Source organism: Podarcis bocagei (genome assembly GCF_964188305.1).
Source record: "Podarcis bocagei genome assembly, chromosome: 6".
Taxonomy (NCBI): domain Eukaryota; kingdom Metazoa; phylum Chordata; class Lepidosauria; order Squamata; family Lacertidae; genus Podarcis; species Podarcis bocagei.
This window is the reverse complement of record NC_138130.1, coordinates 84,810,354-84,836,066: the sequence shown is the minus strand read 5'-3', so window position 1 is coordinate 84,836,066 and position 25,713 is coordinate 84,810,354. Positions and strand designations below refer to the sequence as shown.

General features: G+C 42.6%; 2 protein-coding genes across 6 annotated transcripts in view; one reads left to right on the top strand and one right to left on the bottom strand.

The window, feature by feature from the left end:
* RNF17 (ring finger protein 17) overlaps positions 1 to 5,303 on the top strand; it is a 45,788-nt gene extending 40,485 nt beyond the window's left edge. For all 3 annotated transcript variants that reach the window (XM_081199327.1, XM_081199326.1, XM_081199328.1), the window contains 5 exons: positions 197 to 341; positions 1,834 to 1,969; positions 2,158 to 2,344; positions 3,549 to 3,647; positions 5,137 to 5,303. In XM_081199327.1, the coding sequence (XP_081055453.1) occupies positions 197 to 341; positions 1,834 to 1,969; positions 2,158 to 2,344; positions 3,549 to 3,641 (561 nt within the window). In that variant the 3' untranslated portion in view covers positions 3,642 to 3,647; positions 5,137 to 5,303. The remainder of the gene's footprint in view (positions 1 to 196; positions 342 to 1,833; positions 1,970 to 2,157; positions 2,345 to 3,548; positions 3,648 to 5,136) is intronic.
* Positions 5,304 to 5,516: 213 nt separating this feature from the next.
* Positions 5,517 to 25,074, bottom strand: CPAP (centrosome assembly and centriole elongation protein). Of its 3 annotated transcripts, none has more exons than XM_081199330.1 (17): positions 24,658 to 25,074; positions 22,755 to 23,254; positions 22,141 to 22,264; positions 20,871 to 21,155; positions 18,818 to 18,956; positions 17,873 to 17,978; positions 16,082 to 17,654; positions 15,509 to 15,641; positions 14,031 to 14,196; positions 13,596 to 13,826; positions 12,051 to 12,150; positions 11,646 to 11,746; positions 10,894 to 10,998; positions 7,800 to 7,940; positions 7,631 to 7,715; positions 6,656 to 6,776; positions 5,517 to 5,821 (listed from the first exon to the last, which is right to left on the bottom strand). In XM_081199330.1, exons 2-17 carry the CDS (start codon positions 23,175 to 23,177, stop codon positions 5,629 to 5,631), a joined length of 4,026 nt encoding a protein of 1,341 aa, XP_081055456.1. In that variant the 5' UTR covers positions 23,178 to 23,254; positions 24,658 to 25,074; the 3' UTR covers positions 5,517 to 5,628. The 3 variants fall into 3 exon arrangements, with proteins under 3 accessions (XP_081055456.1, XP_081055455.1, XP_081055457.1); XM_081199329.1 differs by having other exon boundaries at positions 24,669 to 25,074; XM_081199331.1 differs by lacking the exon at positions 24,658 to 25,074 and adding an exon at positions 24,559 to 24,619.
* Between the last annotated feature and the right edge of the window lie 639 nt (positions 25,075 to 25,713).

The following is a 25,713-nucleotide window of genomic DNA, read 5'->3' as shown; positions in this document are numbered from 1 at the left end:
CATGACATAAGACTTCCTAAGAAGCTGTCTATGGCTTATGGGCACTTGCCATGGGCAATTGCTAGTATTTCTAGTATTGATTCCATTCAGATAGTCAAAACTGGGAGACTGGTCCATCCTGTATGTTGGACGATGCTCTCACTTCAAGATCTTTGATATATATTTTTGATATATGACACCAATTACTGTGCCCTAGGTGTACATTACCATTGATCAGCGAGACAGTCCCAACCATGAAGATGATACAGAAGTCAGTGGGGGCGTTGAAACTCTAGACCAAGCCTTGAGACGGTGTAATCAGAACTTGGAGTCCATCCCTTTCCTAACTGATTTTCGGAAAGGTATACAGTCATACCTCGGGTTACAGACGCTTCAGGTTGCTTTTTTTTCAGGTTACGGACCGCCAAAACCCGGAAGTACCGGAACGAGTTACTTCCCGGTTTCGGCGGTCACGCATGCACAGAAGTGCCAGATCACAACCAACGCATGCACAGATCCCGCACGGATCACGTTCACAACCCAAGCGTCCACTGTATTATTTCTTGGTAATTTGCATTTATACATTCTGTAATTGAAGGTGAAAAGTTACTTAACTACTTTAGAACAAAACTTCTCTACGGTCTCCTTGCATTCAGAATCAAATAAGAGAAAACCGACTTATTTATTAAATTTGTACACCGCCCTGTACCCCTAGATCTCAGGGTGGTTCACAGCATATAAACTCCTGAAAGCTGTTCATTTATGCTTCTTGCTATAAAAAAACTATGCAATGAATTCTCTGAGTTTCTGCTGAACTTCAGATAGTGTAGTGATGCTAGTACAGTGGTACCTCGGGTTACATACGCTTCAGGTTACATACTCTTCAGGTTAAAGACTCTGCTAACCCAGAAATAGTACCCTGGGTTAAGAACTCTGCTTCAGGATGAGAACAGAAATCGTGCTCCAGTGGTGCGGTGGCAGCAGGAGGCCCCATTAGCTATAGTGGTGCTTCAGGTTAAGAACAGTTTCAGGTTAAGAACGGACCTCCGGGACGAATTAAGTACTTAACCCGAGGTACTACTGTACCATGAGGTTGCAATAATTTAGCTGAGGCATCACTAATCATGAAAGTATCTCATGATAAATACTGGGCTCCATTAAACTATAGAAAGTATTTATTAAAATATAGTAGGGTGTTTTGATGTGTGTTATTCTGTTCTCCTTCGGGTGTTGGAAGTCTCTCAAGTGGGTTTAGCTGACACTCCACTTCTTGCAGGACATCAAAAAAAAAAACCAGATCGTGATGACTGGGAAAGGGGGTGACAGCCATGGAGTGTTTCTGGCACACAGTAGCCATCTGCAAAACTTTATCTACAGTTTCTACTATTATGAGATGTGATAGCTAGGGAGCCATCCAATGAAGCTGAATGTTGGAAGATCAGTAGGACGTAGAACGCAAGCCTAAATCAATTCCTTTGGATGATTTTATTTAATGCCTTCCCAGTTTTGCTTAGCAAAAGGTGATCCACGATGCAATATAAATGGTTATAGGAGGGGGTACCCTTTTTTCAGCTGGAGGACTTCACTCAACCATGATCAACCCTCTGCATATCAAAGTGGGCATGGTCAAAAACCCTTTTTTAAAAAAGAATTGGTAAACATTTGGGGGCACAGAACCTTTTGGTATCACAGTAGAGAACTTATGAGAGCAGTCAATTTACAAAACCTCTGCAAATTAACATTATTTTAAAAAAGCAATGGGGGGTGCATAAAACTTGGGAGCCAGATGCAGGTTAACAGCCCATGTTGCAGCATTGGGTGCTGAAATTTAAACAGCTTTTCTCCCTTCGTTAGACATGCCTTGCCTTGCAAAGTACAGTGATGGCTTCTGGTATCGGGCAAAGCTCATCTCAATTCATGAATGCAATCCTCTTTTGATTATGGTGGAATTTGTTGACTATGGATCCAGTGAAACAGTGCCCACAAGCAGGTAAATCTATACATTACTCATGTATTAGTGCAAATTGCTATTCAAGACAGGTGAAACTAAGATCGGACATTGGTCTGTACAGAATATACATATTAACATCATTTTACCACCACTTTGTAGCAGCTAACAAATTGCTTGTAGGCTGCCATCTTGAATAGGGTTATTCACTGACTTTAATTTTGCCTCAGGTTACGTCAGCTTCCTCCTGAGTTCATGCAGTACCCTGCTCAAGCGTTCAAAGTTCTGCTGGCTGGATTTAAACCAGCTTTGTGTGAGTCACACACAAAAATCCCGTATTGTTCCGAATGGAGCATGGAAGCATTGTGGACCATGATAGACTGCTTCCAAGGGAAAAATCTCTATGCTTCTTCACTGGTAAAGTCTTCCCTTATTTTATCCCAGCCAACTCTTCCCATCCACAGACTTAACTGTAAATTCCCTTTCCCACTTTCAGTATTCAGGTGGAATTTTAAAAGGTTCCTGTTCACCCGGCAACCTTGCAATTACTTGGCTGTCAGGATATTTGATCTTTTAAAATGTTTTAAAAAGAAAACAGTATTTTGCTGTTTCATTCTTTATCACCCTGGGATCCTTTGGGTGGGATAGGACTGCAATAAATAAATACAAGTAACTTGCAACTTACACATATTTAACTTGCACACATTCAGCTTTACGTTCTTGATTTTAAAAAAATTAAAAGGGGGAGGGTGTCTGGGGGGAAAGAACAGCACTCCCACCCTCCATTGAACCCATTGTGTTTCGACTATACAAAAGATTTTGGCTTTTCACACTATCCCTGGAACGCAGCCCCCATGTAAGTTGAGGGTCTCCTGTACACAAATTAAGTTCCAAGGCCAGTTTGAACCAGCACTTTAATTCTTGCTATCTCATTCATGAGATTTCCTTTGAATGATTTTTAGAGGACTGGGGGGGGGGGGGTAAGCTTTAGCCCAGTCCTGTTCTTTCATTCATAAGGCTTATTATTCTGCAACTTGCTGTCCACACCACTGAATGTATCTCAGCTGCGCTTTCCTGTCCCCTCCTCAATCACTCCCCCCCATCCTCCACTACCTTTTCCCATTCTCGACAGGTATTTATTTATGTAACTTTAAAAAAGCTGCAGGCACTGCACTACGCATAAAAGTTGACAACTTTATACAGCCAGTCATTCATGTTTCACATTAGACAAAACGAAAGTTTGTGCGGGCGGGGGGCCTGTTATACCAATTTCTACTGGTTGTTTTTTAAATTAAATACTATAGTCTGTGCAAGAGTGATAAATGTTGCCTGTAAAACAACATTTCCATATTTGGGGCTTTTTGTGAGGCGGGGGGGTGTCAGTATCCTCTCAGAACACTCCTTAGTGAAAGCCTACAATTCTGTCTTGGAATGGTTTCATCAAACTCACTCCAGCTGTGTGCCACCTCTCTATAGTTGAGTTTTGCTTGAGAAGCAGACAAGATTTGGATAGCCAAGAACAGAAGTTTAGAACTCTTATCATTGTATAGTTTTGGAAACTCTAATATGTACTGATTCTCAAAAGTTGCCTGTTGACGTTGGCCGTATATCTTACTTGCAGACGCATTCACCAGAGCATACCGTGTTTGTATATGAAGATGGGCACCTAGTTCACATGAAACTAGTAGAAATGGGATTTGCTGAATTAATTTAGTGACTGGTAAGCACACTCAATTTCATCTATTAAAAGCTTTTTTGTCCTACTCTTCGACTTTAAAGGGTCACAAGGGAGCTTGCAGATCAGTAGAAACACAAAGACTGCCCTTGTCCTCAAGGTTACAGTCTAAAAGATAAAAGGAAAAAGTAATGAGGGAAGGGAAAGGCTGGCACTTTTAGTAGTTGCAGTTCTTACAATAACTGGCCAGGATGGAAACAATCCATGTAGCTTGGTGGAATGGCCTACTATTGGTTGTCAAATGCGAAGAACCAGAGATTAATAAAACAACTGCTAGAGAAGTATCTGAATTCCTACCCTTCACCAGAAGGTCTTGGGGGTAGGCATGTAAAGGCACCACTGAGTTAAAACATTGAAAACTCTGCCACTCACAATCCCCAAACAGGAATTGCATAGACATATTTGTATTTTATCAGTTTTAAGATGGTTCATTTTGTAGTCTCAATAAGAAAATAAAGGCTTTAAAAAATGAAAGATTGTATCGAGAGGGCATTTTTAAAAACGTAGGAAGAGTCCTACTGGATCATAACCCTCTAGTCCAGCGCTCGGTTCTCACTGTAGAAAGCCAGATTCTGAATGTGTGCTCTCCCCCCACCTGCAAATACCAGCAACTGGCATTTAGGGAAATACGTTCTGAAATAATTTTGGAAATTGTTGCAGATGCTGCTTAGAAGCAGTAGGCAAACTGTAATGAAAAACGGACAACTTCAACAGATGTCCAGATTTTAAAATTATATACCTGCATTAGTAACTCAACCAATAGAATTTTTGCATGCCAATTTGTCATAAAACAGAATAAGTATAACTAGCATTTTAATAAACAGAAGTTACCAACGTTTTTGGAGTGAAAGACACATTTTGAATTTTGAGAGTGCTCAAGGTGCCAGCAGCACAGTGGCTACTATGGGGTGTATGGCTAAACAAAATGAGAGTTTGGCCATGGTGAAGTTTTTCCTATAATTGTATTTCTGTACAAGGGTTAATGTGTTAAATTTCTGCTTAGAAAATAAAAGGAGGGAAAGTGCATTAAAGGGGCTGAGAAAACAAGCTCTTTAGGACCTCAAGCAATTCATCAGTCGCAGCTCTGACTTGACTTACTGATGAAAAACAAAGACGAGCGGCAAGACTTGCTCATTTCATAGAAATTGTTTAGACAGGTGCTTGCAGATTTTGCTTCATATTTTGCTTAAGAGGGATAGACACTTCTTAAAATAAAAGCTTGGAGTCTGGGCCCCTGCTAGGAATAGGAGGGAAGAGATTTGAAAGTCTAAAAATGCAGCCAGGTAAAGGTTACCTTGAAAGAAATGTGACCCTCAGCCTCATCTCCTGTCAGAATTAGTGTAGCAAAGCATGCAGCAAGTGGTGATGCCAGTTGCCCACCTTGGCTTTTTTTGCTATGGGAGAGCATGTAACATTTTAATACTACAACATCAAGGCAAGGGTTGCAGGCTTTGAAATTTTGTTTGTTTTTCAGATGCAGATCATTAGATGAAAACAATACCAGAATAAAGAGATTTCATTTGGATTTGTTTGTTTGTTCCCTGATAAGTGCAGTTACCTTTTTTGTTGCAAGTTGTTGTAATACTTGCTTTGTGCAAGTACTAAAGGATGTTCATTAAAAATTGTTCTTGAAGCAGAAAACATCTTGCTTGTGTTGGTTTATTAGGTTAAATAAGTGTAAGATGTGGGCTTACTGTAAAAAGGAACAAAGTGTGTATGATTGCTTCAAAATGGTTATAACCTGCTTTGGCAACAAGTTGTTGTCCGAAAACAAGAAACAGAAAGTTTAAGTGTCATTTTTGAAATGTATTGCTATTTACATATTAGGACTTGTGTGAGTAGGAATAGCCTTAATTTTAAAAACAAGTTTATTGACAAAACATTTTTACTATGTACAACCTTTACAAACATTTTCTCAGAAGAGAAAACATGGATAAATATTAAGACCTGAACAAAATATGAACTTTTAGAGGATGGTGTCCACAATAATCTCACCATCCTTATCTTTAACTCTAACTCGACCCGAAGCATACTGCGTTTCTTGGCGTCCATCGGCATACATTGTCTTAACGGTACCGTCTGGATACTCCCGTCTCTTGAAATGGGCTGTATGCACTTCTTGCTGGCCATTACTGAACTCGATAACCTTACTTCCATCCCTTAAAATAGAAAGGCAACCTTTAAAACCAATGTAATGTTATAGCTAAATTCTGCTGGGAGGTACAATTAAGAATGCAGCTAATTGTTCTAACTGCCATACCTACTACAGCCTGCCTACTTAAAACGTAACTTTAAGCAGCATCTCTGCCTCATATCATTTGGGTTCTTCCCAATGTGTACTTTCAGCACAACAAATCTTGGCCTACACAGGAAGTATTCTTAAATTGCCGAGATTATCATCTTGTACTCCTGCAGCTGGCCAGACTGGGTAAGGGTAGCATAAAGACTGTCATAACACAGTCAGCACTGAAGATTTTGTTCTTGACAGCCTTTCTCTTCCTCCACAGTCTTGTTTCCTCAAAAGGCATTCTTAATGTGAGTCACTACTTTTTCTATATAGGACACGGGTGGTGCTGTGGTCTAAACCACAGAGCCTAGGGCTTGCCGATCAGAAGGTTGGTGGTTCGAATCCCCACGATGGGGTGAGCTCCCGTTGCTTGGTCCCAGCTCTTGCCAACCTAGCAGTTTGAAAGCACGTCAAAATGCAAGTAAATAAATAGGTACCGCTCCAGCGGGAAGGTAAACAGCATTTCCGTGCGCTGCCCTGGTTCGCCAGAAGCAGCTTAGTCCTGCTGGCCCCATAACCTGGAAGCTGTCTGCGGACAAACGCCAGCTCCCTCGGCCTATAGAGCGAGATGAGCGCCGCAACCCCAGAGTTGTCTGCGATTGGACCTAATGGTCAGGGATACCTTTACCTTTACTTTTTCTATATGGCTGCAGTAAATGCAGTCCAAACTTAACACTTATAATAGTTTTATGAAAATAAATCTTACTGCTGTGTGCGGACAATGGTGCCATCAGGGAAAATGGTCATTTCTCGCCCATCCGTGTACACATTCTTAATGGTTTGATCAGGGAATACAATCTCTTTCCTTCCATCTGGAAAATGCTTTTCTGCAAGGAATGAACGAGTATACCTCATGTCAGAATACTGATACGCCTTGTAAGTACCGTATTTTTCGCCCTATAGGACGCACCAGCCCATAGGATGCACTTATTTGGGGGGGGGAATAAAGGGGGGGGAATTATTCCCCCCCCCAGGTGCGGGGCTGGGGCGGGGGAAGCCCGAGCTTCCCCCGACCCCAGCCCCCAGAACAGGCTGCTATACGCTAGCCGTGGGAGAGCCCCGAGCCCCAAAGAGCAAAGAAGCCATGACAACGAGCGGGATGGATCCTGCTCGCTGTCCTGGCTTCGTTTTTAGCCTCGGGGCTGGGAGCGATGGCGAGGTTGTGCAACCTCGCCATCGCTCCCGGAGCTTGCTTTGGGGGCGGGGGAAGCCCGAGCGTCCCCAGCCCCCAGAACAGGCTGTTGCCCGCAAGCCTTGCGAGCCCGTGGGAACTCCCCCGGGCGTGCAAGGCTTGCGGATAGCTTCCTGAAGCCTGGAGAGCGAGAGGGGTCTGTGCACACCGACGCCTCTCGCTCTCCAGGCTTCAGCAAAAGCCTGCATTCGCCCCATAGGACGCACACACATTTTCCCTTCATATTTGAATGGGAAAAATTGCATCCTATAGGGCGAAAAATACGGTAGTTCTTGCAATTTAATGGTGTGCCACCAATACACACAAATACACAGCAATTTACAGAGCAGTACAATAAAAAAATATTAATTTATTATTAATACCCCACCCATTGGCTGAGTTTCACCAGCCACTCTGGGCGGCTCCCAGTCGAGTGCAAAAACAATACAGCATTAAATATTACAAACTTCCCTAAACGGCTACAAGAAAGACAGCCAGGTCTCCATTTACCTATTTGTCCATTTGAGAAATGTAGGACCTCTAAGCCTGTGGGGTAGGTGGTGTGCGTAGTCTTGGCATCTGCATAATAGTATATCTGTTGAGAAGAGGTAACAGATTTAGCATGAATAGAACCTTCTGTCCATATCTGAATGGCACATACTTCTTACTGGATACATACCACTCTCCGATCATCCAGAACTTGCTTTACATCCCCATTAAAGAAGGTTACAGTTGTAGTCTTCCCATCACAGCTCACTTCTTTCCGTGTGCCATTGGGGAAAATAATCAGGTGGGATCCATTTTTAAAAATCTTTTCAATCTGAAAGAAGTGAAATAAAAGCATATATCGTAACAATTCTGACTGAATTTCTACAGACTAAGCCAAGCAGAGAATAAGAAAGGGGAAGAGGCCAAAACAAACAAACCCAAACAGAGCTTATCTGATAATATGGGATAGTATCCCTCCCACTTCTAAATACGGTGCCCTTAGAAATTCAAGAGTATGGGGCGTGCTTCACAAATCCAGAGGCCCAGAAATTGGATGTAGGATTTTTCTTATTTATTTGATTGCAGCTTACATGAGTGGGCCACACACACTCAAAAGAGTAATAATAATAATAAATTTTATTTATATCCCGCCCTTCCCAACCGAAGCCGGGCTCAGGGCGGCTAACAACAATAAAATAGTGCAACATTCTAAAAACATTTCATTATAAAAATTAATTAAAATCAAATTGATGGCAACCATTAAGCTAAAGTTCTGTGAAGATTGCCAAAGGAGGGAGTCAGGCTGTGCCCTGACCAAAGGCCTGGTGGAACAGCTCTGTCTTGCAAGCCCTGCAGAAAGATGTCAAGTCCCGCAGGGCCCTAGTCTCTTGTGACAGAGTGTTCCACCAGATTGGAGCCGCAGCCGAAAAAGCCCTGGCTCTAGTTGAGGCCAGCCTAACCTCTCTGTGGCCTGGGACCTTCAGGATGTTTTTGTTTGAAGACCATAAGTTCCTCTGTAGGACATACCAGGAGAGGCGGCCGCGTAGCTACTAGGGTCCTAGGCCGTATAGGGCTTTAAAGATTAAAACCAGCACCTTAAACCTGATCCTGTACTCCACTGGGAGCCAGTGCAGCTGGTATAGCACCGGGTGAATGTGATCTCGCAGCGAAGACCCCATAAGGAGTCTCGCCGCGGCATTCTGCACCCGCTGGAGTTTCTGGGTCAGTCTCAAGGGCAGCCCCACGTAGAGCGAGTTACAATAATCCAGTCTGGAGGTGACCGTCGCATGGATCACAGTGGCTAGGTAAGGAGCCAACTGCTTAGCTTGGCGGAGATGAAAAAATGCCGCCTTTGTTATTGTTGTAATCTGCACCTCCATGGAGAGGGAGGTATCGAAGATTACACCCAAACTCTTAACGGACGGTGCTGGCACTAATTGCACCCCCGCAAGAGATGGGAGTTGCCCCCTCAATCCCATATTGTCCTGTCCCAGCCAGAGGACCTCTGTCTTTGAAGGAATTAACTTCAACTGGCTCCCACGTAACCATCCAGCCACAGCTTCCAAACATCTGATCAGTGTGTCTGGGGACGAGTCAGGATGGCCATCCATCAACAGATAGAGTTGGGTGTCATCAGCATACTAATGGCAGCCCAGCCCAAAACTCTGGACAAGCTGGGCGAGGGGGCGCATAAAGATGTTAAAAAGCATCAGGGAAAGTATCGCACCCTGAGGCACTCCACACACCAAGGAGTGGCGCGATGACAATTCCCCCTCCCCCCAAGCGCCACCCTCTGTCCCCGGCCAGAGAGAAACGAGCGCAGCCATTGAAGGACTGTGCCCTGGATCCCCACTTTGGCAAGGCGGTGGTCCAGGAGTTCATGATCGACCATGTCGAAGGCTGCTGACAGGTCTAGAAGAATCAGCAGCCCCGACCCGCCTCGATCCAGCTGCCTGCGGAGATCATCTGTTAGGGCGACCAGAGCCGTCTCGGTCCCATGACCAGCGCGGAAGCCGGACTGGAATGGATCCAGAGCCATCCCACCCCCTTTCTGTAGGCAGATCACTCTCGAGTTAGGCCTTCACATAAGCACAAGCGTTTCTCTGTGGACTAAGAAAGATCATACAAGCCTGAGGTTCATTCCCACATTTGCTGTGGGGCATAACCATTAACTGTGGCTGAGCATGACCCGACCTTGAGTATTACGCAAATGCATGGGAAACAGCTGCAAGACTGTATAAAAGTAGGCAATTTGGTTTCCTCTGCATAATAGGGACTGGACCTAAATTCAGCATGAAATTCAGTAAAACTGTATTGAGAAGACTGTTTTTATTTACAGTGGTGCCTCGCAAGACGAAATTAATCCGTTCCGCGAGTCTCTTCGTCTTGCGGTTTTTTCGTCTTGCGAAGCACGGCTATTAGCGGCTTAGCGGCTTAGCGGTTATTAACGGCTTAGCGGCTTTAAGAAAAAGGAAACAAACTCGCAAGAACTCGCAAGACGTTTCATCTTGCGAAGCAAGCCCATAGGGAAATTCGTCTTGCGGAACGGCTCAAAAAACGGAAAACTCTTTCGTCTTGCGCGTTTTTCGTCTTGCGAGGCATTCGTCTTGCGAGGTACCACTGTACAAGGGCCTTGACAGGACCGCCTAATCCCTGCCCAATCACTGCGGTCTTTGGCAGAGTCATTTTTAGTAGCAAAGATGGAAGCCATGCATTTAGTATTGCAGGCCCAATTTGGTGAAGCTCCCTGAACTTCCATACTTTTATTCCAGGACACTTTAAGTGTCCACTTTACAGTTTTAACCAATTTTCACCTTTTCTGATTTTTTATTTCTTGTACAGTACTTAGATACGATAGTAGTTAAGTGGTATATGAATATGAAAAATACATAAATAGTTACCACCTCTTATTTTTCCCTGCATTCTTTGGGCTCCATTCTGAAAATTAGGCAGAATGGCATAAACATCTAGTTCAGATCCAAAAAGGCTCCCAAGCATAGCAGCAGCAGCACTGCACTTTCATAGGTGGTGCAGGTATGGAACTGGCCATCCTTTCTGAGGCAAGAAAGAGCAAGCATTTCCTTTACATAGCAATGTTCTCCCGATATTACTTTCTGGAATCGCTTCAGAGCAGGGATGGGAAACCTGCTGCCCTCCTGATTTTGATGACAATTCCCATGGAACTTGACCATGTTGGCTGGCCCCAAAGGAAGTTTGAGTCCAGCAGCATCTGGAGAGCCACAGGTTCCCCCGCCCATGCGCTAGAAAAAACAACAACTTACTACCTTTCCATCAGGATGATTGGCTTCACTCTCTATTTCGTCTTCACTGTCTGATGAATTAGGACTTAGCGATGGTGACGATTCAACAGTTCCATTACCAGGTAAATTCTGAAATGGGAGGTGGGCAAAACTGTATAAATTTGTCTTGAGAGGCAAATCATATTACTGGGGGCATTAAATGGTGACAATCTGGGAACTTCTCTACAAGACAAGCTTCATTCATGTAAACTGAAATCCTCTACTGAAATGGTCTTCAGACTATCATTACAGGACCCCTTCCACAATGATGTGTCTGCCATGGTTTAAATGTGCAAACCTAAATTTCCTGGACTGTGCTCATCCCACAAAATACTACACCTGAAGGCATGCTCTATTCCTGTTCTGCAGAGAAAAGATGCCAATAGCAAAACGGGACTAAAATCTATTATACAACTACAGTATCCTACATTCTTTAAATGAGAATGTAACACTGTTTTCCCTAGAATTTAATATCTATAACCTTTCATACCTTTATACTGAATATAAATTTAATCCATAAAAATTGGGTTATTTCTCAACCAAAGGAGCAGCACGAACAGTCAAGAAGAGCAAGAGGAGATTTAACATAGCAACCTCCCCAGCGTTTTCTTACTTCCTTGATGCTGCAATCATCCTTGGGTCAGTTTTGGCTATCTATTACACAGCTTAAACATTTCTATCCAAGGCCCTAGGCTGCCTTATGAAACCAGGAGCCAACATTCTCGTACTTTACTTACAGCTATAAATGCTTTGGAGGAATCTTCAAAAGTCACTGCCACATTGTTCAAGCAACTCTCTTCAGGTGCAGCTGCTAGTTTAAATTTTGCACAGGGTCTTCCTATTTCAAACAATAATAAAAATATGATTCTAATATTTTATATTTCCTAGGACATGGGGAGAAGGTAGGTACATCCCTCTCAAATTTTCTGCTACCTCTTATTTAATTTGAGGCCCACACTAAATATTATCAGTGGCATTACTGCTTCTTGGGAAAATTACTGTAAAACATACCAGTAAGAGGGGGGGGGTTGGTTGGAGGTAGCTGAAGTGTTAGAATGACAAGGTATGTAACATGCAGACTTGCATATAAAATGTCATATTGCTGCTTACTAGAAATGATACTGTATCCTAAGTATAGTTACCTTCTGATGACAGATCACTTTTACCATTCATCTTGCTGCTCTTTTCTGCTTGAGGAATTGAAGGCAGAGTCTGGTTTTTTTGCAATATAGCTGGAGAATGCTGGGGGGGGGATGTAAAGCAGGGGCATATTGAGAATTTTTTTTTTTGTTGTTAAAATGCTACAATGATAATATTCAGGAACACAAACCTTTTCCCCGAAAAGTAAAAGGTGATTATTTTACCATATTTATACACCACTTTTCAAAATTACCGTATTTTTTGCCCCATAGGACGCACCTAGTTTTTTGGGGGGGAATAAAGGGGGGGAAATTATTCCCCCCCCCCAGGCACGGGACTGGCGCGGGGGAAGCCCGAGCTTCCCCCGACCCCAGCACAGCCTGCTATCCGCAAGCCTAGGGAGCCGCGCCGGTCTTCCCAGGCTTGCAGAGAGCTGCGCGAAGCCCGGGCACGCTCTTCAGCACACCCCAGGCTTCAGAATGCAGGCAGCTCTCTGGGAAGCCCGGGAGCGCAGGCAGCTCTGCGCAACCCTTGGGAGCCTGGCGCTAAGTCGCACCGACTCCTCTCGCTCTCCAGGCTTCAGCGAAAGCCTGTATTCGCCCCATAGGACGCACACACATTTCCCCTTCATTTTTGGAGGGGGGAAAATGCGTCCTATAGGGCGAAAAATACGGTAAGTTCACAAAGCTATTTGCAACATAAAACTAAAGTCAATATGGTAGGAAGCTGTTTACAACATGTATGCACTTTTGCTTATTCATACTTGGAACTGTGTGCCCGAGAGCTGTTCAGTAATATATAATATAGAGTGAAAGCCAACAGTGGCCACCTACCCAAGTGGACTTCTCACTCTTTTCCCCACAACCTGCCAACATGTGCCCCGAACAGTTGAGGAATCCTCCAGAGCAGATTTGGATTGGGGGAGCACTAGTGAGGAGGAAAAGTGTGCTCACATGACTCCGGATACTCACTCAAACACTTTAGAAATGAAGGCAGCTTGTCAAATCAAAAAAAGTTGAAAAGTTCTGTCCCAGCAGTTCCACATTAATGATTCTACCTTAACAGCTGCACACACAAAACTCTCCTACCAAAAGAGACAGACTAATGCAGGCATAGAAAACTCCAGCCCTCCAGATGTTTGGGACTACAATTCTCATCCTGACCACTGGTCCTGTTAGCTAGGGATGATGGGAACTGTAGTCCTAAACATCTGGAGGGCCAGAGTTTGCCTATGCCAGGGCTCAAAAACATCAGCCTGACTCTCAATAATGACGAGTACGCAAATGTAAGTCAAATTTGTGCAACCTAAGGTGCCTGGGCAGTTTGTGTTTCCTTAATTCATCCTTTTCAGGCAAGTTTCAGGTGTGTTTTTCCTCCACGCAGCTCTTATTGTTACAGCAACCCTGGGAAATAGGTTAGGCAGAGAAAGTGTGGGCTTCATGACTGAGTGGGGATTTGAACCCGGGTCTCCCAGTCTGAGTGTGACACATTAACCACACTACCACTTTTACGCCTGAAAAGAGATAGAAGGGGGAAAGAAACCTTACTGCCGACTCTGCTTTCTTATCACAGCCAGTTTTCTTCTTGTTTATAGATGCTTCTTTTCTCTTCCAAGCATCCAAACGAAATCGTTCCATAATTTTGATCTCCTCCCGTAGTTGCACATTCTCCCTAGTTAAGGCCTCTATCTGGTCTCTAAGACGAATGTGGGTTGTTGACCATTTTGTCTCTCTTCTTTTTAAATCTTCCTGCAAGGTTGCCATTTGCTGCTTCAAAGCCTTGAGAAAACAACATGCAAGCAGGTCATTTGCTGCTATGTTAAAATACACAAACTGAAGAAAAAGACAAATCACTTTACACTGCAGTAATAAATGCAATACCTGTAATAAAATTACTCAGTGGACATTCTTCACCTTAAATCAACAACCAGTAAATCTGATCCCAATTAAAGTAACCATATAGGTTTTCCCCTGCATTCATACCTGAATTTCATCCCGTTCCTTTTTATCTGGAATAGCTCTAGCTGCCTGTGCATACTTCTCAAAAACTTTACGTTCTTTTTGCAGCTTTCTTGTTTCTTCTTTTTTAAATTCTTCTATTCGAGTAAGCTCTTTGGCTTTCTGTTGTTCAAAGTCAGCAACTTCTTTCCTGAAAATTTACAGTAATTATTTCAGAACAGCAAAAAATGCTGCTCCTTGAAAAATTGTATGTTTTACTGATAACATTATAACTTAGGACTGTTAGCTCCACAAGCTACCCCATATAGTATATTTTTAAAAAGCTCTCCTAGAACACAACCACCAGGCACTGTTGCTATAACAAACTGCATGCTTTCTTACGTCATCCTTCTTGGCTCTCTACATAAATCCCAGTAAACCAACAGGCCATATCTTCAGAAATTCCACAATATTTCTTGGTTAGCAAAATCGGTAATTTCCAGCTGCCCAGTATAAATAGCTGCATGACTTAGTTTATTGTTTGCAAACTACCAAATTATATTAGCCCTGTATGATGCATTGTCTCTGGCATCTTTTACTGCAGCTGAATTAGTCAATTGCATTGTTATCAACTGTTATCTAGATGTCAGTATTTTTGAGATTTAATATTAAGGGATGGTATTTCTAGGTACTATTCTGCCCCTGGGCTATGGGTCCCACTGGCTTGCACATTGTCCTGCATGCCATTTTAAACACATGCTGAACAGCTGGACTACTATGCCTTCTGCATAGGGCCTCATTATTAAGAAAGTCCAGAAACCTGTAACTGGTACAAAACATGGCAGCTCAGTGGTTCACCAGAGTATGTGACTCTCTTATTGAAACTACTACTCTGGCTTCCAACTTGTATCTTGTCCCAATTCTAAGTGCTGGTGGCAACTTTAAAGCCCTTCATGGTTTGGGACCAGGATAACTGAAGGGCAACCTAGTCCTGTATGAACCCACTCGTCTGTTAATATCTTACGCCCTCTTGTGCATTCCCCCGAACTATGCTTAGTTGGCACCCGGAAGAGGGCCCCCAGTAGAACCAGGCCATAACCATTTCAGTGGCCTCCACCCAGGTTATGAAAGACCCCCACAAAGAAAACTCTTCCCATCACTTCATTAAAACCTTCCTTCCTGCTTATTAGAGGGGTGGGGGTTTTTGGGGGGGAGGGGGGTCATTTTAAGCTTCTGCACCAGACTGTCTTAGCTGCATTGAAATGTTTTTATCACTTGAGAATATGCACTTGTTTTCAATAGCCGCCTTTTATCTTTTTGTTTCTTGCTGCTTCTAGTGATGTGGGTTTTATTTATTTTTTATACATTGTTAGCCACCTTGAGCTTTTTAACAGGAAAGGATGGATTTATTTTAAATGAATGGGCTGTCACAGATGGCAGGTGGGTCCTAAGTGGCAAGCCTGCTCTAGGTTAAATCAGCTTCCCACCAACAGGATAGAAATCAGACAGGCTCTTTAAGTTACCTGAACTTCTCCAAAGCCTTCTCACGCTCTTCTCGAAGTTTTGTGAGGGACGCATTTTCTTCCCTAAACCGTTCGATTTCAACTTCCAATTCAACAAGTTTCTCTCTCAATAGCTGGGAACGAGCCTTGTCTCCTGACAAAGAACAGGTGCACAATGTTTGATGCACCAATGTCAATGTATGCACCATACTGTTGTGTGGTAACGTTTTACCAGTTTCCCACCCTCTCTGATCTTTGCCATCTTTATAGGAGTTTTAAAGCCAACTCTGCTGACTTCCAGGTCAGCTTTTACACATACATATCCAGACTGAAACTATGAGCGAGTCGCTGTAAGACTGGATGAAATAAATGGGCTTAAAACACATAAAATTGTAGCCATTACAATAGAAACCAGTCTGAAAAGCAAATTGGCTCCAATAAATTGCTTGGCAATTTGTTTGGGAATCTAAAACCCTGAGAATGCAAGCTGAAGAGCAGGACAGAGGGATATAGGCTTTGAAGATTACTACTGCTATTGAGGAGATTTATGGGACTGATTATTATGCTCAATACTCATTTATCCCTCTTGCTTACCTCCTGATTCTTCCTGAGACACATTGGGTTTGGCATCATGTCTTTGCTGTGCCTCTACCTTCTGTTTGGGCCTCAGAGAAGGAAAGAGCTTCAGCATCAGATCTGTTGTGGGGGGTGCAATTGCCTCACTGTCTGCCACAATTTGCCTGAGCAGAACATCCCCTTTCTTTGCTACGGCAATCTTCCTCTTTATCCTTTTATCTGGAAAAAATGCCTCATTCGTAGCTGAACAGTCAGGGGACAATGGTCCTTTAATAACCAAGTCATCATTTGGTACTTGGGCACACCGACTCCCATTCTCGTCAAAGTCCGTCCACGATGTTTCGTCATCAAAATCAACTTGATTTCCTTTTGCACAACACACAGTTTGAAATTCAGAACCCTTGTTTATCTTGCTACACTGGATACTACCAACATTTTTTTCCAGTAAGCCAAGGCTGGCATCTCTATTTGTGCCTTCTTTGTACTCTGAAAAATCAGGACTGTCACCTCTATGACTCAAATCAAACTTTTTAGCTCTCTCAACAGGCTTTATGGTAGTCTCAAATTCCTCCTCAGACCCCAAAGTCACATCACTACTTTCACCAGATTTATCTTCGTCCCACTCAGTGTCTCCAAAACCTTGAAACTCAGTGGGGAAAGCTTGAAGTATTTTACTGTCAATTTTATTTTGATGATCCTTCAGCATTTCAGGTGCCTGGGATTCAGTGATCATCCCTCTGTCCTTCTCATTGTTTGCTGGTTGGGAAACACATGCGTCTCCATTTCTGTTCTCTACAGCTGTAGCGTCCTGCACATTTATCTGCTGTTGTTGCTGCCTTGATTTAACGGGAGTAGAAGACAGTCTGCGCCCTGTAGAAATCTGCTGGCCTTGATCCAAAATCCTTACAATAAGTGAGGAATTGCTGGCAAAGGAGATTTCATCAGCAGCCTGCTCTAGAAACAAAAATTCATCCAATTCAATTTCCTCTTTTTCCTTTTCAGTATCCCAGTTTTCCAATTTCTTCTGGAAAGAAAGTTCAAAAGAGAGGTCTAGGTCTTTTTCAGAGGAATTTGTAAGATGTTTGGTCACTTGTGCTGGTTGCGCATACTTTTCTTTGGGTAACTCACAGCCAATTTCATCCAGCTTTGCAAGTGCCATTATATTATCTTTATTCTTTTCTCTTTCACCATTTATTTCTGACTTGGCAAACTCTCTCAGTTGTCCAGATTTCCTTTCACTGGGATTTCGTCTTGTAGATGAAGGGATGGCTTTCCCAGCACAAGTTCTGAGCACTGCTGTTTTTCGAGCGGGAAGAGCTGGAGCTTTCTTCATTTTACCATTCTGATTACCATTTTTAGACACAAAATTGTCAGAAGTTTGTTCTTTATTTGAAGTGGCTGTTTTCCGGTGAAGCTGTGGCTTGTCTGCTTTAACTGAGTTTTTTACTTCTGATGCATTAAGATGAGTTACTTTGCTTTCTTTCTGATTAGCTGCTTTGGATTTTGCACCAGCAAACCTCCTTAAACCTTCACCTCGTTTTAGAAAGGGTCGTTTTGCAACTGGTGTCTGGAATGTTGATCTTTCAGAGTCCTAAAAAACAAAAACAAAAAGACCTTTTCATTTTCTTATATTTCTATTTATGTGTTTTGCTTGCTCTATCAAAGTACTCATATAAAACTTTTGGGGAAGTCTGGAATTTCATGTGTTGCACCTACAAGAGTGAAACCAACATAAGTGAAGCAGGAACTTATTCTCAGAGTTCTTATACATTTTTTATATCACTGCAAGAAGCATTTCTAATTACTAACCTTTTTATTTCCTTTTTGGCTCAGCCGTTGTTCTTCTAGTTGTATCTGCTCTTCTAGGAACTCTTCAAATGTCTGTTTTCTTTCTTGAATACTAGCAGCAACAGGTCTATTGCAAGAGACTCACATTTTATTGTCAGATCTTATAAAATACAGGATATTGGTTCATCATAAAGGAATGGATCCCTTCAAAGTGTGGGTGTTGACTTTTAAAGCCCTAAACGGCCTCAGCCCAGTATACCTGAAGGAGCGTCTCCACCCCCATTGTTCTGCCCAGACACTGAGGTGCAGCGCCGAGGGCCTTCTGGTGGTTCCCTCACTGCGAGAAGCAAAGCTACAGGGAACCAGGCAGAGGGCTTTCTCGGTAGTGGCTCTCACCCTGTGGAACGCTCTCCCATCAGATGTCAAAGAGATAAACAACTACCTGACATTTAGAAGACATCTGAAGTTTTTAATGTGTGACATTTTAATGTATTTTTAATCTTTGTTGGCTGGGGAAACCCAGCCAGATGGGCAGGGTACAAATAATAAATTTATTATTATTATTATTATTATTATTATTATTATTATTATTATTATTAAAAGGAATCACATCCCTCTTTCTAAGAATGACAACCTCCTTCCCCATAGACCCTCATTCCCCATAACAGAAGAGGACCCTGATAATAAGGCACCTCAACTATGTCTCAAAGGCCTCTTTCATTTTCTCCAGGTTAGCTACCTTGGTCTCAAGGGGATAGAAATCTTGTGCAGTGTGCTCCTGACTCTCGGAGAACAAGCATACACCCACAACTTCTGTCCAACTTTCAGGTCATTGTACATATGACACTCTGTGCAATACACTGGGTAGTTGCCACTGCTAGTTTTCTACCTTCACAACTGGGTTTCTTTTTTGGGAAGTGGGGGGTTGTTCACTGGGTATCAAGGCCATTTTGCATACAAACTCACCTTTCCTCAGCATTGGGTGTTTCCAAGCACTTCCCTCCAGTCCGGCTTTCAGAGGTCTCTGCATCCCCGGTGCTTTTACAACTAATGTCACCATCTGCATTTCCAAGTAGATTTTGCTCCAGAATCTGACTATTTTCTCCTGCAAAATAAAGAAAAAACTTGACATTTCAATCAGCTGGCATGAAGCCAGAGGAGATAAGCCCTCCCTCCCGCCCACCCACCCTTCATTCAAGTTACAAACCTTGCTTTTCTTTGTTTGATCAAGTCCTTATTCAAGACACAGAAAGCCAATTTCTACTCAAAGTACCAGTTTACTAGCTCACTAATATTTAAGATTTTTTTCTCAACTTCTAAGTTGAGCAGACATTAGAGTAGTTTACGTAAGAACAACACAGACATATATGTTGCATTGTATTGTATTGTAGGGATATTGTAGTTTAAAGTTTTATTTTTGTATATATGTAAGATGCCATGGCACAGAAATAAAATAAAAACAGTGCCTGCCCACATGCTTACAATTCAAACACAACAAAAGGAAAGCACAGGGAATGAAGAGGAAAATAAGCAAACTCAGGCACCAGTCCCGAAAGTTACACCTGCCTACATACACCTGTGTCACAATTGCAGCAGGAACCTGGAACTTAATTTTAATCAGTCCCTTTGTCGTTGTCTAGCCAGTCAATTTATCTTTCAGCCATATCTTTACAACAACTGCAAATCCAGAAGCTCTTTTAATGAATAAAGTTCTTCACACTTTAAATAGGAAGGTCCGCTGGCTCTTGACTATATGATCTCCGATGCAAAACAACAATGTGTTTTATCTCCAACCGAATGAAGGTATTTGGTGTAGCTCAGTAGCTACAATTATGATCCAGAAAGTTAAATCTCAGCTCAGATCACCCTCCAACTCAGTAGATGGTCTGAAATATACCATTAATTCGCCTAACAAGCCCTCACCCCATGTGCAATATTTACTTTACATGGCTATTTAAAATATTTCCGAGGTCATGATGTGAACATAAGAACTGCACCACTTTATATTGAACCCTGTTGGGTTTCCTGATTACACCTATGACATTTAATCATATCCTCTGTCTCCATGTTTACCAATGATTTTATGTATTTGCTTAGAATACGTCTACCCTACAAAAATTTCCCCTTCCCTATAAAGCCCATGTTACTGCCTGTAACCTGGGGTGAGGTTATTGCTGAGCCCTGTTGGGCCTTCTGTGTCCATAGCATGAATGAATTGTGCCCAATGCATTTACTACTACTACTATTACAGAAGATGGCTGAAAAGTAGTATTAAAGTGATCTTAAAAATTTGATTGTCCTTAATAGCCAACCAAATAATTGCTTGCTAATGGACTGATACTCACCCCCCCCCCTCCAAGGAGGACAGGAAGTGTCTTATTCTGTGTTACCACTATGAGCATCAAAGGTGCTCTGAGCTTCTCTGAGGCCCAGTGCTACTGTGGGGAAAGTCCCTCTCCTCCTCAGCTCTTAGCACTATAGAGTTAGGAGTGGGGAGAAATTTCATACGCCTTATGCCTTGAAAAGGCTCAGAAAGAAGCAAAATACAGTCATACCTCGGGTTGCGAACACTGCGGGTTGCACGTTTTCGGGTTATGGACGCGCCGATCCTGGAAGTACCAGAACGGGTTACTTCCAGGTTTTGGCACTCACACATGTGCAGAAGCACTAAATCGCGCTTTGCGCATGCGCAGAAGGGCCAAATCGCGTCACACGCGTGTGCAGACACAGCACTGTGGGTTGCGAACGTGCCTCCCGCACGGATCTCATTCGCAACCTGAGGTTCCACTGTATGATCTACCACTGATATTCAGTGGTGGGTCTGGAAGATTCCTTTGCACTGCTTGAAACCCTGGAGAAAAAGCAGCATCTCACCAGAATTAAAGAACATGCTCAGCAGCAGCAAGCACATTTCTGGACCTCAATATTTATATGTTCTCAGCAATCTTTACAAAAACCTCTGATATTAGTATTCATACAGGCAGTATTAATAATTAGTTTAGTTAGATGAATGTTTTACCTGAAATGTCATTTTGGTCTTCAACCTTCAATTCATTCTGCATTTTGAAAGACAAATCTAAAGTCTCTCTCTCACAAAAAAGATCTGCAGAGATGGTTCCCTTCAATATTTGGCCATTCTTGGATTTTTGAAGAGAATCCTTTTGTTCAACAGGAGAAGGAATGCAAGGCCCACTGTTCCAATAAACACTGTCTCCATTGCGATGTGGTGGAAGAGACGGCACAGGAGGCGAGTGAGATGGATGATCACATCTTTGACTCAAGCAATCTTCCATTACACGAAAGCCTTACAGTTAAACAGAAAACCATAGCAGAGGATATTTGTATTACTTATGTGGAGAAATAGCAGAAAGGGTGTGGTTTTTCCTGTCTTTATGTATTCTGCCAGTAACAGGATTTTTAGAACCATTATCAAGAAAGCCTGAAACCTCGCAATGCTTTAGGCATGCAGTTGCCAACTATCCATGTAGCAAAAGATGGATAAGAAGAAACAACTGCAAAACTTCTGGTTGAGGATTTTGTAATATCCACTGTATATTCCACTATTTGTTTACTTCATCTGTGATCAAGAAGCTCATCAAAATAACTAGAACCTTCCATTTCTTGGTAGTCAGTAGTCAATATTGTCATCATGAGTATTGCATCTCTTTTTAGAACAGATTGGTGTATCTTGTGACCCACTGAGCTAAGCACAATCACCAGCTATGCAGTGGCCCACTAAGGGCTCAGCAAGCCTCCTGTTTTTGCTGCCTATCTGGCATTGCAAACACAAAAAAGCGTCAAGAGGAGATGTCAGACCACTGGCAGGCCACAAAAAATGGCTTATGGACTGTGCTCAGCATGGTGGGTTGAAGATTAAAGAAAACTATTCTAAACAATATGATTTCCCAGCACCAGTGAAATCCCAATGTTCATTCTGTCCTTAAAATGCAACTTGGGCATGTCAGTTTATACAAGCAAAAGAAAATGACCTGCAAACATTAGCAGCACCCAAATGGAGTCTGTCTCAGAGCTTGAGCAACATCCCAATAAATACTATTTTTAAAGATGCAAGAGGAACTTGCAAGGACAGATCCTTATTGGGAAGCTGTAATATGGAAAGCAGCCCCTGGTACCAATTCTGATTTGATACAAGAATTCCTGACCAAATAACTATTTGACTAAGCAATGTTTATGTATTTTAGCACTGTCCAGGCATAAAAAACCTTATCTATTTCTGTCTGTTTTAACCATGCTACAGTTGTAAAGACAATTTCAGCATGTCCCCTTACCAGTATGTGTTTGCTGCTCAGAGACCATTGAAAGTAGTTTCTGTTGTTCTTCCATTAGCCTTTGAATTTGCTCCATTTGCTGTCTTTTCAGCTGTTCCTGCTTGTGCTGTTGCAGTCCTTTGAGCTAAGAAGCCAAATACATTATTAGAACTCGAATATTAGAGCAATTAATCTAATCTTTATTTGTAAGAAAATAGTTTACAGGCACATCAGAATACACTAAAGTGACCACAATTTACACTAGGGCCCAAGTCCAACAAGTGCCATTTGGACTGTACAATTACATATTAGTACACAGCTACAAATAAAATAGACAAATAGGCATTGCAATACCATACTGAAATCCAAGCCTCAATTCATCAGGAAAGCCTACCAGTCTCAAGCAAAACAACATTGTTTCATAAATGTACCTGCCAAAGGATAAGCTAAACTGCCTCCTTAGCAAAGCCAGAATATAGTAGTGAATAGCACAACTGCAACCATCATAGTTTCATGGGGTTCAGTATGCAAGTTCAGCTTATTGGGTCACAAATTGTGCAGTACTGACTTGTGAAAATACTGCTTTTTTCTAGACAGAATAAATAATAGGTGTAAATAGAGGCACTTTTTTTTACCTGCTCAAGCTTTTGAAGAAGTAGATCAGTACAACATTCTTCATCCAGACCATCCAGCTGATCACATTCAGTATCACTTTGCAGGGCTACCCACTGACCTGGAGCATCTTTAACAATTAGCATTTGCTCCTCCTTAGCAAATGAAATTGGAGAAAGTGTTTGGGATACGTCCAACTTGTCCCCACAAGGACTGCTCAATGCAACAGCTTGCTGAATCTGTAGAGAGTTTTCACTTAAAGAAAGGCTGCTTGAACTGTGTAGTGAATTACCTGAAATACCTGGTGAGGCATCGTCAATACTGAGCGCTCTAGTGGTTTTCAAACTATGGAAAGCAGGATTTAATATAACTCCAGCACGGGGAGCATTAGACATCCAGTGTGCAATCAAGTTTTCTTCCCAATTCAAATCTGTAGAGGTGGCCATCTGGGAAATAATTGTAGTAGTCCAACCTTAACTAATCTATATCGCTGGCCAAGGTCTTTGATACCCAACTTCAGTACCTGTACAATAAAACAAAGATTTATCAAGTGGATACACAGAATCCATCATTCTTTGCATGACAGTGTTCACTTAGAGCCCAGATAGAACCAGCCTGGTCCTTCAGTCTTGGTTACATGAAATATGAGGCAGGCTAGGCAATCATTAATTTGTATTATAACATTAATTCAGATTATAACAGCAAATAAAACTTAACACAAAAAAGACTAATACTACTCATTCATTCAGCCTTTCCCAGCATAATTTAAACAATTAAATCTATAAAAATTTATAATCCAGACATATTAAACACATAAAACATAAAAAACTCAGAGCCACCATTAAGAAAGATTAAGAAGTTTTCAATTTGACTTTAAAATTCTCAACTAAGTTTCCTGAAACAATCTCAGTGGTTTTGGAAATATCAACCCTCATCAGATATTGGATTACAGAAAATAGAACTGTATAACATAGATAACTATATAACACTGGTCCTAAAGGATCTTCACTGGCTCCCAGTACATTTTCGAGCACAATTCAAAGTGTTGGTGCTGACCTTTAAAACCCTAAATGGCCTCGGCCCAGTGTACCTGAAGGAGCGTCTCCACCCCTCATCAATTAGCCAGGACACTGAGGTCCTCCTCTGAAGGTCTGCTGGTTCCCTCAATGTGAGAACAGAAGTTACAGGGAACCAGGCAGAGGCCTGGGCAGTAACATCCTCTCTTCAGATGTCACGGAGATTAAGAAGTGCACAACTTTTAGAAGACATCTGATGTTTTTAACGTTTTATTATGTTTTTATATTCCGCTGGAAGCTGCTCAGAGTAGCTGGGGAAACCTAGCCAGATTTTTTTTGGAGGGGAGGGGATAAATAATAAAATTATTATTAAACTAAACAGGAAACAAAAAGTTTTAAGAATCAGGACTCACAGCTGGTATTGCTTCTAATTTTATTGCCATTTGTGATTTTTAATTGAAAGCCACCTCAGCTTTCGTTATCGCAAAGACGGGTGTGTGGGAAGTGTATAATTTTTGAAATAAATAAGCGTCTAGGCTTAACACAGGCAGAGACAAAACATTTAGTATATATATATCAGAGAAGCCACAACTGGGCTGAGCCTCAGCCAGGGTCACAGACGGCAACATCTCCTGTGCTCTCTCATATTAAAAGGCAACAACCCATAAATACAGAGTGTAGGGAAAGTGGAGAATAAAACACAACGGACAGACATACACAGAAGACAAAATTAAGAAAAGAAAGCGGCCTCTGGAGACCGACTAATCTAGTAAGACGATTTCCGCAGATATTTGGGGAGACCCCAAATTACCTCACAGCGGCGTAAGAAGAAACCTAAACTTCCACGAGTGCCAACCTCCCCCCGCCCTCCTATCGGGCTGCTACTCCGCAGCGAATACACCCGCCAGACCTTTTACAAACCTGCCGCCATCCTCCCTGCTCCCAGCGCCACAGGCTGGACAATGCCGGCCGCGGGGCTTGTTGGGAGTTGCAGTTCCTGGCGGCCGCGATCCTCGCTTTTGAGGAAAAGTCGGCCCGCTATCGACTGCATTTCCCATGAAGCACTGCAAAAAAAGGACGTTACAATAGGCGTCGTTAGTAAATACTGCGCTCGTCTTTCCAAACCGGCGGCAGTTAAAGGGTGGGGCCTCTGTCTCTGAGGAGGCGAGGAGTAGCGCAGTGGTGTCGGGGCCCCCTCGGTTCCAGCTTGCGAAACCTATATTCTGTTTCCTTTTAAAAGGCATTTATTAAAGAAGAAAAACAGACATAATCAGGATAAATAAAATGTCGAAACAAAGATAAGCCAAGGGTTAAGATCACAATCCATTAAAAACCCCAAATAGTAAAGCAGTAGTAGTAGTCTTCTTTGGCGATCACTCATAGCCAAGTAAGATTGTCTTCCATAAACACGGTTTTAAGAATGAGTCCATAAGTGACTGTGGAGGCCAATTCTGGATCCATGCGTCCTTCCACAGTGAGGACATTGGTTTCCAGGCGGGAGTTGATCACGTGTGGATTTGCCAAGCATGGCTTCCTCTTGGCACGCTTCTCCCTTGCAGCCTGAGTTCGAGTGTCTTTAAAGTCCATGACACCTTTGGTAAAGGCTGTTCTCCAACTGGAGCACTCGCAGGCCAGTGTTTCCCAGTTGTCAGTGTTTATACAACATTTTTTTAGATTTGCCTTGATACCATCTTTAAACCTCTTTTGTTGACCACCAGCATTACGCTTTCCATTTTTAAGTTCTGAATAGAGTACCGTATTTTTCGTTCTATAGGACGCACATTTTCCCCTCCAAAAATTAAGGGGAAATGTGTGTGCGTCCTATAGAGCGAATGAAGGCTGCGCCGCTAAGCCCAAAGCCAGAACAGGAAGACGGAGCACTGCGGAGCGCTCCGTCTCGCTGCTCTAGCTTGGGGACGGCTGCGTGCAAACTTCTGCAGGGCAGTGGGGTGCCTTCACCCCGCTG

Bases quoted from the DNA above. Each gene is read 5' to 3' on its own strand.
- CPAP (XM_081199330.1), bottom strand. From the start codon at position 23,177: ATGGCCACCTCTACAGATTTGAATTGGGAAGAAAACTTGATTGCACAC. The intron at 18,957-20,870 runs GTAAAACATTCA...TTTATTTTGCAG, and splicing joins AGACCAAAATGACATTTCAG to GAGAAAATAGTCAGATTCTG. The intron at 15,642-16,081 runs GTAAGCAAGAGG...GTTCTTTGTCAG, and splicing joins GTCTCAGGAAGAATCAGGAG to GAGACAAGGCTCGTTCCCAG.